Source organism: Prenolepis imparis, unplaced genomic scaffold, assembly GCF_030444845.1.
Source record: "Prenolepis imparis isolate NDT839.2.m4 unplaced genomic scaffold, iyPreImpa1.0 SCAF_11, whole genome shotgun sequence".
Lineage (NCBI taxonomy): Eukaryota > Metazoa > Arthropoda > Insecta > Hymenoptera > Formicidae > Prenolepis > Prenolepis imparis.
Genome location: NW_028141169.1, coordinates 16,512,351 through 16,528,570, shown reverse-complemented (window position 1 = coordinate 16,528,570; position 16,220 = coordinate 16,512,351). Strand labels below are relative to the sequence as shown.

Below are 16,220 nucleotides of genomic sequence, written 5' to 3'. Positions count from 1 at the left end.
ATACATAGATTAAATTAACTCTTGAAATGTCCGAGCACCATTAAAGTCACGTCTTTTATAAAGAGTTCGTCTTTTTCGCACTCGCAGTCACTGAAAGATTTGCGATCGCAGTACAGAAAGTTAATCTATCGCCGTGTTCGCACTTAACTCAGATTTGTATTCGCGTATGTTTATTACTCGATTATATTTTCGATAAGAGCCCCGAGACAGTCGTATCCTCGGTATTTAAACTCTTCGGGGAAACGTCTAGAAATTTCGAAGAACGGAGAAAGGGAATCCCAAGCTCCGAGTAATCGTCGAATATTTCCTTGAAACGTGGAAACGGTTGTCTGTTGATTACATATGAGATATAAATACGAAGACGAGAAAACACATTGAGAACAAAGACGTTTGTTATTGAACGCGTATTTGCGGATTATCCGCTTTGTAAAGGCAGCACGGCGATAAGATTTTATTATGTTCGAGTTTTATATATAAATTTATTATTCTCGAATTTAACAGGTGTAAATTTATTATTCGCGATTTTAACATATATGAATTTATTCTTTCCGACTTTAACATACCGCCCGCCTCGAAACTATCGTTTCGAAAGGAGAGTGCATAAGCGCATGAATTTAGAGAATTCGTTTGAAGCGATCGGTGTGTTAATTACATTGGTTATTCACAACGACAAGTGAACGGAAAATAATTACGCTGAGATATAGATAGAGAATATCAAAGAACGAATATACATAATATGTGAAAGATACTTATAATATAATATAAAGGAATAACAGCAAATATGATATAAGAATAGTTACGCATTATCGCTTATTGACTTAGGTTTTTGACTTAGGTTTTCGATATCAATCGGTAACAGACATAGTTTTCCGATTGGACGCTTATATTCGGATGACGCCGTTTTTACTGTAACGACGCGAATTAAGCCGTCAGTGCCTGCGTGACACTGCATGATGCGCCCCAATTCCCATTTACAGGGAGGGAGCAATGAGTTTCGAATTAATACGAGTTGCCCTGTTCGAAGGCTTTCTTTCGTGACCTTTTTCCATTTTACTCTCTGCTGTAGGGTGTTTACGTAGTCATCGAGCCACCGTTTCCAAAATCGCTCAGTTAACTGTTTTATCAATTGCCAACGTGATAAGCGATTTTCTTTGATGTCGAGAACAGAAGATTCCGGAATTGCTTTAAGCGCGGATCCGATTAAAAAATGACCGGGCGTGAGGGGTTCGTAATCATCGACCGTATCGGTGAGCGGTGCGAGAGGCCTAGAATTTAGGCAAGCTTCGACGTTACATAGGAGAGTTGCGAATTCTTCGAACGTCATTTTTTGATCACTGATTACCCGATGCAGGTGATGTTTCACGCTGCGTACTCCTGCTTCCCATAAGCCGCCGAAATGCGGAGCGGATGGCGGGATGAAGTGCCACGAAACTTGATCGGCCGCTGTTCGGTTAAGAAAATTCGGATCTCGTATAGATGCTCGAAATGCTGCGGTCAACTCGCGATCTGCTCCAACGAATGTCGTACCGTTATCGGAATAAATTGCTTCCGGGAGACCGCGACGCACGCAGAATCGCGAGTAGGCAGCTAGAAATGCGGGGGTGTGATAACCCTCAACTAACTCTAAGTGAATCGCTCTGCTAGCCATGCATACGAAGCGATGTATGCTTTTCGCAATGCGATTCCGCGACCGGACATTGATCGGATGAGCACGGGACCGGCGTAGTCGACTCCACAATGTAGAAATGCGCGAGAGGGCGGCGAGACTCGAAATCGCGGCAAATTTCCCATAGGCTGAATCGGTATTTCAGCTTTTTCGCGGGCGCAAGTGACGCATTTATGAATAATATTTTTAATTATACTGCGAGCGCGTATCACCCAGAATTCGTGTCGCAACGTTGCAAGCGTTAACTGTGTTCCAGCATGCATTGACCGTAAATGCGCGTGTCGAATTATTAGCTCGACTAATGGATGCGACGCTAATATAATCGGATGCTTTCTTTGCTTTGAGAATGGGGCATGTGCTAACCGCCCGCCAACGCGAATTAGTTTTTCTTCGTCGAGGAACGGATTTAACGACAAAATCGCGCTTTTCGAAGAAATCGATCGTTGCTGTGATAAAGCTTTCTTTTCCGGAGCGAATAATTCGTCCTGAATGCGCGTAAGCCAGAACTTGCGAGCTCTTTGAAACTCATCGGTGGAGAGAGCTGACGGACTTTCATTGATTCCCACGTGAGGATCATTAAGACGACGTATTCGCGATGTATATCGAATAATATATGCCGTGATTCGAAGGAGCTTAGGCCAGGATGAATATCGCGTAGCTAAGTCCCACGGTTCGATCGATTCGGCATGATGTGCATGTGCGTGAGTAACTTTTTCGAGAGATGTTTCGCAGAATGACTGATCGGTTGCCGACGGCCATTCTGATTCAGGCAGCCTCAGCCACGATGGCCCTTGCCACCATAGATCATGAGATCCTAATTGTTGCCCATGAATTCCGCGGGAAGCACAATCGGCGGGATTTTCTCCGGTTGAGACGTGTTTCCAAGAAGCGAATGGAATTCGCGACTGGATATCGGTAACGCGGTTCGCTACAAATGTCTTCCATTTTGACGGATGTTGAGTTACCCACGCAAGCACTGCGCTCGAATCCGTCCAACAATAGCATGGAGCTTTCGCGAGATTAAGCGACGTGCAAACGAATTCCATTAATCGAGCTAATAATAATGCAGCGGATAACTCTAGTCGCGGAATCGTGAGTGGTTTAACCGGAGCTACTTTTGCTTTACCGATTAGTAACATCGATGTGATTTGACCCGAAAGCGACGTTAGGCGAATATAAACCGCTGCAGCGTAAGCTGCGTTGGACGCGTCGGAGAAGCCGTGTAGCTCGCAATTAATGCTATCTGCTCCTCTCTGTATCCATCGGTCTATTTGGAGATTATCGATACTTGCCAAAGACGTTTTAATGGTATTCCATTGATGGATCCATGAATGGTATTCTGATAGAGAGGATGGAAGTTTATCGTCCCAATCTAACTTTACTTGCCATAGTTGCTGCATGAATATTTTGGCGGAAATCGTAACCGGCGTACTCCACCCTAACGGATCGAACAACTTAGCGATGGTTGAGAGGATAGATCGCTTGGTAGTTGACGTAACGAGAGGGAGATTTACTTGAAATTGAAAAACATCGAGCGACGGATTCCAACTAACTCCTAAAATCTTGAGTCGCTCGTCGGTTTGCAAATCTTTATTACACGCTAACCCATGATTGTCCGCGACGATATCGGTTAAAAGCTTGGATGAATTGCTCGACCATTTTCTCAATTCGAATCCGCCGCGTTGCAACAAGACGCGAACTTGATTGCGAGTCTGTCGGAGTAGAGGTATGTCGTCAGCTCCGAACAACACGTCATCGACGTACGTGTTATTTTGCAATATTGGTACGGCTAACGGAAACGCGTCACCTTCGTCCACAACGAGTTGCTTAATTATGCGTAACGCTAAGAATGGCGCGGACGCGGTGCCGTACGTGACCGTGAGGAGTTGATATTCGTGTGCAGGCTCCGTCGGATTTTCGGTCCATAAAATGCGCTGATAATTTATTTCGTCTTCATTGACAAAGATTTGGCGATACATTTTAGTTATATCCGCGGAGTACACATATCGATATTGCCTCCATCTTAGAATGATTGAAGGCAAATCCGCTTGTAGTTTCGGACCGACAAGCAGATGATCGTTTAACGAAGTCGCATTGCTTGTTTTGCTCGATGCGTTGAATACGACTCTCAGATGAGTGGTAATGCTTGTTTCGCGAATTACTGGATGATGCGGAATGTAAACGCATTGATTGGAGGATTCCGCGGGCTCAACTTTTCGCATGTGTCCGAGCGCTCGTACTCGGTAATGAAATTAGCGTATTCCGATTTTAGTTCGGGATTGATTTGAAATCGGCGATGGAGAGCTTTGAGGCAACGCTCCGCGATTTGCCTTGAATCACCGATATCGATCGGAGGCCCTTTTTTGAACGGAAAATTAACGACGTATCTTCCGTCGGAGCGACGCGAGTGCGTCGCGAGAAAATGCTCTTCGCATTGTTGCTCGTCAGGACTTAACGGCTTTTTAAGCGGAATTTCTTCAAGTTCCCAGAACTAGCAAAGAGCCTGATCAAGCGAAAGCGTGCTTGAGCAATGCTGCACTGTACGTGTGCGATGCGCGCTAGTCGAAATCGATGTTGGGCCCGAGAGTACCCAGCCGAGAATCGTTTGTTGCGCAATGGGTTGTCCAGCGCTGCCCCTTTGAACTCCGTCGAGGAGTAGCTCGCTGTAGAGATCGGCGCCGATAATTATGTCAATTGGATCGTTGCTTAACGGATTCGGATCTGCGAGATTGAGACCGGCGAGATGCGGCCAATTGACATGAGATATCACGGACGACGGAGAGTAAGAAGTTAGCGAGTTCAATATTGACGCGGTAGTCATTAACACAGGATGAGATTCATTAACAGGAGAGAGCTTAATTAACGCGGCATATCGACAAGTACCGGCGTTGACGCATCCGACGGCTGAGATCGAGACAGGCGATTTAATGCGACGCAATTTCAACATTTGCCTCAACCGTTCGGTAATAAGTGTAAGCTCGGAACCCTGATCGAGTAACGCTCGAATAATAGTCGAACGACCTTCAATTGAGCCGACTTTTACGCGAGCTGTTGCGAGTAAGACGTGCGGTCGTGACGGTAGCCTTGATATCGCATTCAACGCAGTAGCGGGCTGCGAGATTTGAGAGCTCGATATGCTTCTGATAACGAGATTTGAGAGCTCGATGCGCTTCTGATAACGCTTTATTTGAATTTTCAGTAATAGATGAGTTCGAGTCAGCATCGAGTGATGCTTCTTTTGGCATGAGCGACAAGAATATTTACTCTGACAAGACGATACTGTATGTTTTGTGCTCAAACAATTAACACATCGATTTGCTTGTTGAATTATTTCCAATCGCTGACTCGGACTTTTCTTGATAAATTTAGGACATTTATTAATGAAATGCGCTGCCTTACATAACGGACATGATAACGCTGATGCCGTAGAAGCGGTGGCGATCGTGGCCTTTTGAAATCGAGAACCTTTTGTCGAATTGGTAGGATACAATTCTTCTAACGCGCGAGCGCGGGCTGCAATAAACTTTTCGAGTTCTGCGAAACTTGGAACTGTTGAATCGTCACTGTTTTTTAATTTCCAGGCTTTTCGCGTGGCGTTATCGAGTTTTTGAGAAACGCCGTATACGATAATGTCGCTTAACATTTCTTCATGCGTTCGACCTAAATTTTTTAATGACGCGATTGCGCGATTCGCTCTATCTCGAAGTTCGTTTAATTCTACAGAGGATTCGCGTGACACTTGCGGTAGATTATATAATGCAGAAACGTGCCCTTCGATCAATCGACGCTTGTTCTCATACCGAGAAGTGAGAGTTTTCCACGCTAGGTCGAAATTAGCGGCGGTAACGGGAATATTTTTAATTGCGTCGAGCGCGCGACCGCAAAAGAGCATGCGCGTAAATGATGTCAGCTCTCTATTCTTTCGAATGAGTGACGTGAATCGGTCTCGAAACGTTTCCCACTCGTCATAATTACCCGAAAACGGTGGAATTTTGATGGGTGGCAGATGAGACAGCGAAAACGATGAGCTGACTGGAGCAGGTTGATGTCCTTGATTAAAAGATTGATTGTGTGGCTCAATCTCTTCAAGATGCTCGGCCATGTAGTCTAATGTAGAGTTGTATTTGTCCTCGTGTTCGTAGAATCTGTCATCCTGGAAATACTCGATGCCGTCCCTTTCTACCTCAGAAGTGATTTGCAGCAGGTCTGCATCCGTTTGCATGCATTTCTCCCAGGTCTCCTTTAGCGCGGAAATTCGCGATCGAATTTTTGGTCCCGTGTAATTAATTTTGCCGAGTTTTTTAAAGTTCTCGAGTGCGCGAGAAATCGAGTAAAACTGCGCCTCTTGCCTCGCTAATGTCTCACTCATCATGTTCACTTCTGTTCCGACAATTATCGGAAATTTCCGCACAGATTCGTCTCACAATCCGGCTCGAAGGACCAAATTATGTTCACGCGTGAGCTGTCCGTTTTTTTTGTTCGTCGCGGCGAATTGAGAAGAAAAAGTTTGCTGATCGCGAGAGAGAATCGAAGTCGGAAAGAGGGAATGTGATTCCGCTAAGACTGAGGAGCGAGAAGGATAGCGAATGCTATTGTGTATCAGCTTGACGGTTGAGGTTTAGAGATAACAGCGGAGCGTGATAGAGTGAGAGAGTGAGAGAGAAAGAGTGAGAGAGAAAGAGTGAGAGCGAAAGAGGAGATTGAGAGTTTAAGAGAAGTGCGATAATACAGGCGATCCGTTATTAGAAAAGAATGTCTTTATTTTAGTAATGTCGAAAATGTGGACGTGGTTAATACATAGATTAAATTAACTCTTGAAATGTCCGAGCACCATTAAAGTCACGTCTTTTATAAAGAGTTCGTCTTTTTCGCACTCGCAGTCACTGAAAGATTTGCGATCGCAGTACAGAAAGTTAATCTATCGCCGTGTTCGCACTTAACTCAGATTTGTATTCGCGTATGTTTATTACTCGATTATATTTTCGATAAGAGCCCCGAGACAGTCGTATCCTCGGTATTTAAACTCTTCGGGGAAACGTCTAGAAATTTCGAAGAACGGAGAAAGGGAATCCCAAGCTCCGAGTAATCGTCGAATATTTCCTTGAAACGTGGAAACGGTTGTCTGTTGATTACATATGAGATATAAATACGAAGACGAGAAAACACATTGAGAACAAAGACGTTTGTTATTGAACGCGTATTTGCGGATTATCCGCTTTGTAAAGGCAGCACGGCGATAAGATTTTATTATGTTCGAGTTTTATATATAAATTTATTATTCTCGAATTTAACAGGTGTAAATTTATTATTCGCGATTTTAACATATATGAATTTATTCTTTCCGACTTTAACAAGTATATATAATTGTTTTACATAACTAATTGTAAATTATATGAAAATGAAAATACATTTACTATCATATAACTCTTTCTTTATAACAGACACGTAAAAAATGAAGAATTTTGCTAATAATTTCAAAACTAATTAAGAGCTTCTGCACACAGGACGCGTTACGCGTGGCGGAAGCCGACGCGATAGCCAATCAGAAAATTTCGCCGAGCGTCAAGAACTGAGGTGCATTCCGTTTCACGCATATGCGCGCATTTTCTATAGTAAACGTGACGTGTACTATAGATAAATGCACGCATATGCGTGAAACGGAACGCGCCTTTGCATTGATCCAACTTTTAGTTTCCACTGAGCGCGTCACGCGCTCAGTGGAAAGGCGCCCTAAAGTATGTTGCATATATTGCGTATATGTTTCCCGCGTTTTCACGATAGAAGATACAAGGATGCCATTTCACATCGGATATCATGGATGATATCGTTCAGTCCTTGTCGTGATTTTCGCTTTTGTTGTAATCATCGTGCTTGTGTCGTATTTGTAAAGTGAAGTACCGTTTTATTTGAAAATAATATGTCATAAGAGATTCCTAGAGAGAATTGACACAGTTTTATCACTATATATAAATCCTACTAAAAAGTCCTTCGACTGATGTCTATGCCATTATAATAGATGTAAGTAATCGAAAAACTATAAATATAATATTTGCTTTTATATTACATTTTTATATTGCGTAGTTACAATGCTAAATTAAATTATTAATAACCCAGACATCACAAAACGTCCTCAGGATCATCCTGAATATATCCAGGACATCCTGGGAGATTTATAGGACGTTTTGAATTTTTGTGCAAATATTTATATAAAGATTTAATATGCATATATGATAACCTTTAGTTATATAAAATATTTAATTTAATTTTAAAACGTCAGTATATATTTATAAATGTTCCATAAAGATCTATATTTTTTCCTTAAGTGTAAAGTCTAATTAAAAATACTTGTATAATAATATAATATAATTTAATAAGAACGTACAATTATTTTCAGTTTGCTTTAATATAGAATATTCATAGAATATTTGCATATATAAATATAATTTTATTATGTCCCATTAATATCCATAGGACATCCATTAGAAATGAACTGGATGCTTACTGGTTACCCACTGGATATACATATATATCAGCACATATCTTCGAAAGACGTTCAAAGGACATCCAGAGGACATCCTAAGAATATCCTCTAGATGTCCTCTGAACGTCTTTCAAACATGTATACTGCATGTTAGGGATTCAATCTTTTAATTTAATAAAAGCAAGAAAAACAATAAAAATAAAATATTCTTATACATATATGAGCAACATATAACATATATATATATATATATATATATATATATATATATATTTGTCATATATATGTTGCTTGTATATGTAAGAATATTTTCTGTTTTTTTATTGTTTCTTGCTTTTATTAAATTGAAAGATTGATGAAATATTTTTTAAAATCAGTAAAACGTGTAAGAAAATGCTTCGACATGAACTGTTGGACTTGCAAGTAACAAAGATATTGCGCATGCGCAGTATCTTAGTAATGAAAGTAACGAAATGACGTCGCATATAATTTTCCCGGTTCTTTATGCCATATGCGCCTGATTGTGCCTAGCAGTGCCAGTGCTTCGATCGACAATTTTATTAATTGTGCCTGTTAAGTGCAAGTTTAAAACATTATAATATTTGAGTTGTTGTGAATCCTCAAGGAGGAATCAAAAGGTAAGATTTTAACATTTACAATTTTTTAGAAAATAAGAAATAAATATATTTAAGGTTAAGATGCCACATCCTAACTATAAAAAAAAGTTTTACAATTAATTCTCCAACCCAACGAAAAGTAAGAAAATTAGAAGTTAATATAATTAATGAAGCTTTAAATTCAAACATATCATCTAATAAACCAATATTATCTAATGAACCAACATCTGAAATCATTGAGAATGTTTTGGATATATCAATGGATGCAAATAATTTATCAAATGATAGTGATTTTGAGGAAATAAATCCTGCTTCAAGCAGCGAAAATGAAAACAATGAGTTTTTACCTTTATTTGAGCAAGAATTTTTGAATAATGATGAAGATGATAATAATACATCAGATACTGAAAAAAATGATTTTAAAATATTTCTTGCCAGTTGGGCAGTTAAAGAAAACATTGCACAGGCATCATTACGTAGTCTTTTAAGAGGAATAAAACAATATACATGTGTTAAATGTCATCATGACATACCATCTGATCCTAGAACACTTTTGCGCACTCCAAGAAATACAAATATTAGAAATTGTGCTAGCGGAGAATATTATCATTTTGGTTTATTAAAGGCAATAGAAAATAATTTTTCATCTCTTTCAAAAAATTTAAGTAATATAAAAATAAGTATAAATATTGATGGTCTACCATTATCGAAGTCTTCGTAACAACAACTGTGGCCAATTTTGGGTTCCGTAGAACAATCAAAACAAGTTTTTGTTATTGGTGCATATTATGTAGACAAAAACCTTCTAATTCACAAGAGTTTCTAAAAGAATTCATAGAAGAAGCAAAACTATTATGTAATGATGGAATTTTTATCAATAATAAACACATTAAATGTAGTATAGATTCGATAATATGTGATACTCCAGCCAAAGCATTTATATTACAAATTAAAGGACATACTGGCTATTCGAGTTGCACTAAATGTATAACTGAAGGTGATTTCCGTTGTAATAAAGTTTGTTTTCCTGAAATAAATGCTCCATTGAGGACAGATCTAGATTTTAGATTAAAGACTGAAAATTTTCATATTGGAACCACAATTGTTGAAGAAATTCCTAATTTTGATTTTATAAATAATATACCATTAGATTACATGCATTTAGTTTGTCTAGGGGTTACGCGACGTTTATTATATTTATGGTTATTTGGTGATAAAAAATTTCGTTTAGAAAATAGAAAACGTCAAAGCATATCATCAAATTTAGAAAATATTTTAAAAATAAATGTGCCATGTGAGTTTGTAAGAAAGCCTCGATCACTAACTTATGTGAAATTGTGAAAAGCAACAGAATATCGAGAACTGCTTCTATATACAGGACCTGTAGTTTTTAAAAATTTTCTTCGTAGCGATATATATGATCATTTTGTAACTTTACATGTAACTATTAGAATATTATGTTCCAATAAATTACAAGATTTATTTAATTATTGTCAAGAATTATTAGAACATTTCGTTAAAGCATTTGCATTAATTTATGGCACACATAACGTTTCTTACAATGTACATTACAATGGTCTTATTCATCTTGTAAAAGATGTAAAAAAATTTGGTCCACTAGATAATTTTAGTGCGTTTAAATATGAAAATTATTTACAAACATTGAAAAAACTGTTAAAAAAACATGACAAACCTTTACAACAAATTGTAAGAAGATACATTGAACATGAAAAAAATAAAGTAGCAGAAAAACTTATGACAGAAGAAACTGATCATTTTACAATAGATTTGAGATCTATTCATTCATCTGGTCCATTAATACAAGGTTGTTGCAATCCACAATATAAAATAATAAGAAAGGAATATATGACTTTACGTATAGATGTAAAAGCTGATAATTGTTGCGCATTAGTTGATGGAACTATTGTGTTAATAGAAAACATAGCACATAATAAAGATCTCAATGTAGATGTAATTATAGGTCGTAAATTTTTATACAAGGAAGATTTTTACAACATTCCATGTCCGTCATCATTATTACAAATATTTAGTGTACATAGTTTAAGTCAATTACAAATGTGGTCGATAAAAAATATTGATACAAAATATGTTAAATTACCACTATTAGAAAATAAATATGTAGTACTTCCATTGTTACATTAATAAATTGAATTTAAAATATATATATATAGGTTTTAGATATTGTAATTAGATAATGTATATTTTATATTTTAATATATAATATATATGTATATGTATACTAACACATATATATTTTGTGTTTATATATATATATTAAATATATTTAATATATCTCTATTTCTGTTAATTTGGAGCTATGGAACAGTATGCCATAGTAGAGTTCATTGATGGACTGGAAATGATACCCTCTTCTTGGGTAACCGAAAATAATAAATATGCATATTGGCCTACTTTCACATCAAACGAAAAATTTAAAAAAGCTGTGCAAAAATGTATTTCAAAGATGGACGATTGGCCGCAACATGAAATAAAAAGGATTTTAGCAACTGCAAGTAAGTACATACAAAAAGTAAAATAAATAATTACATTAATATACATAAATAACTACATTAATATATAGATAATTAATTGTACTCTTATTTTGTTGCTCATTCAATATTCTTCAATATTAAAATAGTATTAAATATAGCATGTTCGTAGCATAACTTATAGAAAATTTTTTAAAAATATTTTTACAAACTTACAATACTTACACTTTAGAGTGTAATTGTTATAGTAAAATATATAATTAACAAGCATTTTTTAAATTTAAAAATAAAAAATAATTTTTGTTTTAATAATTACTATTTGCTATATAATTTTATTTTTTTAAGGTACATATGAAAAAGGAATAAAAAAATTTAAAAAAGCAGAATTTATATCAGATTTAAATTCTGAAAGTGAAGATAATGATACTTTAAAAAAGAGTAGAAAACATAGAGCCAGCCTGTTATAAGTAGTGAAGAAAGTTTTAGTGAAGAGGAAAAACGTGTTCGTGTACCATCATATCCAAAGCTTCCACATAAAAAAAATCTTAATAAACAGTCACATGAAAATTCAGCAATTAAAATGCCATTAAGTTAGTAAAAAAATTTATAGCGTATATTAATATAGTAAAAAGATTTATAATATATACACTACAATAATAATTTTACTTATCATTTATATAGATAAAAATGTATCAAAACTGACCGAATATGAAAATAACAATTCAAATATAAATTCCCCAAACAAAACAAATGTAGAAACATTTTCTTCTTCAATAAATAAAAATACAGGTAATCGATAAATATGTATAATTTTTACAGCAATAATTTTTATAATAATTTTATTTTTAGTATTGCTTTCAGTATTTTTATATTTTCAGTATTTTCAGTAAATTATTATATTTTAGTATTATTAAATAGTTGTCAACTAATTTAATTTTAATATTTTACATTTTTTGTTTTTTTTATTCGTATAGGGCATGATTTTAATCAGAATAATGTCAAAGAAAAAGAGCTCAGCTTTGAAACTTGTAAAACTGATTCTATAATTCGTAAGTATTGATTTGTAATATTTTGTAATGTACATTTCCATGTATTCTATATTACATTTGTATGTATTATATATACTTTATGTTTTAAAACGTGTTTTTTTATTATTTTATAATATTTATATATATATATATATATATATTATTTACAGCAACAATAGATTTTCAACGATATGTTATACGAAAATTATTGGATATGGACTTCAAAATATCAACAATACATGAGGAACAGAAAAATATAAACACTAAATTAGATAGTATACAAAACCAAATCCAAACTTTTGTATTAGATGGTGAAGTGAAAAAGAAAGATGTTGAAGTAGATTACATGGAATTCTTTCCGTTACAAACATTAGAAGAGCTAGAAAAATTCGGACAACGATTAGTTGAGAATAAAATAAATCGTAAAGCATTGGTATGCATATTTTTAATCTTTAAAAATATTTGAATCAAAAAAATTAAACTTATTTATTTAATTTATAATTATAATTATTTTATTTATTTATAAAAAAATTTATTTATTATTTATTTATTATTTAGATTGTGCAAATGGCACGAATAGGTGGATCGGATATTAAATCACTTACATTTAACATCATACGAAGACTTCTGAGTGATTCAGTTGGAAGTTTATTTAGCTACATTGGCGGAAAGAAAAAACGTTCATTTTTTGATTTATATCTACGAAAAATTATATTTGGTAAATACAATTTCTATTTATAATATGTAAACTACTAAAATAAGTACTTGAGATATTTTTTGCACATAAAAAATATTGTTAAAAAACAAATTCAAATATTTTTTGAAACTTATTTTCGGTTTTAATTACATCAATTTTAGTTACATCAATTTGGATTTGTTCTAATTACTATATTTAATGTTATCTTATATTTTTTTACTCATTCTTATAATCTTACTTAACTTTTTCAGTTCAGAGAATTTTATTTTTTAAAAATATTTATTTTAAATATTTTATTAAATATTTCTCTTTAAATACTTTTACATTTTAACATAATATAGGTGCTGTATGAGTCTATTTTCCTGAGGCTACCGAACAGAAGATATCAGAACCAATTAAATCCTGGTTAAGGCATGCAAGTGAACGTAGTATGAAGAAAAAAAAGTATGCATGTTACTTTATTTTTTATAAATTTTATTGAATAATAAAATAATATATATTATATAAAGTTTTAAATTTTGTTAAGGAAAAGTTTTGAGAAAACTATTACAACTTTAACATTATTTTAAGTTTGCAGATAAATCTTTGATAGAAACAGATATTCAATCTTTCAAATCGAATAAATATAATTTATTGAAAAAATATATGTTACAATGTAAATCCATTACAATGTAAATCTATGTAAAAATTTGCTAAAAAATTTTGCTATAAAAATTATTCTAGCATGGATAAGAGAGCAGATACAGCTTCTGTATAAGAAGATCAGGATCAAGCAGAAGAAACAACTTTAGATGAATAAATTGCTCCAAATATCTAAGAATAAACGTCTAGGGTCCAGATATTTAAGTCGTTGAAGAAACGATTGCCGACTTTGAAAGAATTTGATGTTCAATATACGGAGGCCCGATGACCGGAAGTTACGTCCAACACCTCGTCCATCGATAGTGACGATCATATTGTGATATAAAAACGCTAAGATTTGATCACTCGGAGAAGACAATTCAAGAGACTGCCGAAGTGACGTTTGTATTTTCTGTGCAATTAATTTGATATCAAACGCTTATTTATAAGAGAATTTACACCTTGGCAGAAAAGCAGAAAAGCAGAAGCTAAACTCGCGCTGATAGTAAACTAGGCAGTAAACTTGGTGGTAGTAAATTTACTACCAACGCGAGTTCTGCTTGTCTGCTTTCTGCGTTTTTGCCAAGATGTGTGTGTGAATTCACCTTTATTCTTTTTATATATTCTACAAGAATAATATAAAAAACCAATGTAAAATGATTTCCTAATACTTTAAGATACAATTATTTTTTTATTTCATTTAATAGATATAGGTTCAGTTCTTTTTCAATACTTTTTCATACAGTCAAATCTAATATTTAAAACTTAAATGACTGTATTTCTTTTATGTTTATTGTACGAGTTTATGTTTATTGTATGAGCTAGAAAATCTTAGAAAGAGCGCAATAGGAAAATTTAATTTAAAAATGTATTTAAAAATTTTCTAATTTTATTTAGAATTTTGAACAAAAATACTTGGCGAAAGATTAAGAAACTTTTTTATAATATTTAGAAATAGACATCCTGTTTTTGATCATAAAAAATATCAGATCATAAAAAATATTCTTTACACCTAGGATGTAAAATATAATATATCTAATGCGAACAAATTTATAATTACATAACGCTTCATCAGTGCAAATATTCGATCAAAATAATTTTCTTAAAATAAAAATGTCGAATTTGTGAAACTTACTAATATTTGAACCTTCCCAGACAGCACATGGATGTCTTTTGGATGTCCTAAGGACATCCTTTTTTCTAAACGGGATGTGCAGAGGATATCCTGTTATATTAATTACTTAAAATGATTATATTTTGAAATTTTGTTATACTTAACATTTTATTATATATATATATATATATATATATATATATATATATCTTATATAAATTATATTTAGTGTATCAAAAAAATTAATTTTAATTATTCATTAAATTGTATGTTAAATTGCAGAATGTTTATTTTTCATTTAAAAGAATTTTATTTTTATATATTTAAATAAATTATATATGCATACGGAAAATATGTTGGCTTTTATATATACGTATATGTGCAAAAATAAAATTAAAATTAGTAAAACAATTCATGTATGTGTAAGTCTAAATTAATCCTTAAATTATCCTGTAAAGTACCTCAATAACATATTCTGGATGTATTATGGACGTTTCAAAAATTACAATGTCTTATGGATATCGTATGGACGTCCGTAGGACTTTGAAATAGAATGTCCTGAGGATATTTTTAGGTATAGCATGAGGCGCTCATTTGCTATTCCTCAGGACATCCTGAAAAAGTATCAGGAATATAACAGGATATCCTCTGCACATCCCGCCTAGAAAAAAGGATGTCTTTAGGACGTCCAAAAGACATCCATGTGCTGTCTGGGAAGGTTAAAATATTAGTAAGTTTCACAAATTCGACATTTCCATTTTAAGAAAATTATTTTGATCGAATATATGACTCGCTATACCAAAATTACGCTATACCATTAATATAACATGCTAAATCTTGTGCAACCATAGTGAATACAATTGTATTCTCTGTATTGTACAATTGTATACTGTTTCTGTGTAAAAAGGTTATGTGAATGCAAAATTAATTTGATTTCGGCACTATCTTCTTGTCTTTATTTTACATGTATGTGTTCATTAGGAACAGGAGTTCAGTAAAAAATAATGTGATAAAATAAATCCTCTTCTCAGGATTGCCGCTTCCTTTACAATCAATTGTTTATTGAGGATAAACCCCTGTAGATCCACAAACGTTGGTACGGACATGACGAAATCTCTCTCTTCGATGTATCAGTTAAAAAAGAAGAATGACAACCATCTCATAACACTTTGATTTATATTCTGCTATGCATTCCCCTCTCTAAATTGTTGGTGCATTTAGGTGATTTTGCGCACAACGCTGGTCAACGGGTTGTACTGGATCACGCGATCATGTATGATGAGACAGTACGCAGAGGTATTCATCGGCACGTTTTCCTTACACTCAAATTCCAATCTCACATCCACGGTTGCGCTCTTGATCGATTCGTTTTGTCGAGAACAATCGATGATTACGAATGGGCCGTTACGTAGAAACATTGAGACGGTGAGACTCGGCTCGAGATACTCGTATCCGTAATAGTTTTTGCAGAAACGCGCATACGTGT

General features: G+C 34.4%; 2 protein-coding genes and 1 pseudogene across 2 annotated transcripts; 1 reads left to right on the top strand and 2 right to left on the bottom strand.

The window, feature by feature from the left end:
* Nucleotides 1-1,623: 1,623 nt before the first annotated feature.
* On the bottom strand, nucleotides 1,624-3,888 carry LOC145943261 (uncharacterized). Its single transcript, XM_083050728.1, has one exon. It carries the CDS (start codon nucleotides 3,886-3,888, stop codon nucleotides 1,624-1,626), a length of 2,265 nt encoding a protein of 754 aa, XP_082906854.1.
* Nucleotides 3,889-4,157: 269 nt separating this feature from the next.
* Nucleotides 4,158-6,038, bottom strand: LOC145943260 (uncharacterized). Its single transcript, XM_083050727.1, has one exon. The coding sequence runs from the start codon at nucleotides 6,036-6,038 to the stop codon at nucleotides 4,158-4,160; it is 1,881 nt and encodes a 626-aa protein (XP_082906853.1).
* A 2,860-nt stretch (nucleotides 6,039-8,898) lies between these two features.
* LOC145942754 (uncharacterized) lies at nucleotides 8,899-10,927 on the top strand (annotated as a pseudogene).
* The last annotated feature ends 5,293 nt before the right edge of the window (nucleotides 10,928-16,220 follow it).

Coding starts and splice junctions, on each gene's coding strand:
- LOC145943261 (XM_083050728.1), bottom strand. CDS start 3,888: ATGCGAAAAGTTGAGCCCGCGGAATCCTCCAATCAATGCGTTTACATT.
- LOC145943260 (XM_083050727.1), bottom strand. CDS start 6,038: ATGATGAGTGAGACATTAGCGAGGCAAGAGGCGCAGTTTTACTCGATT.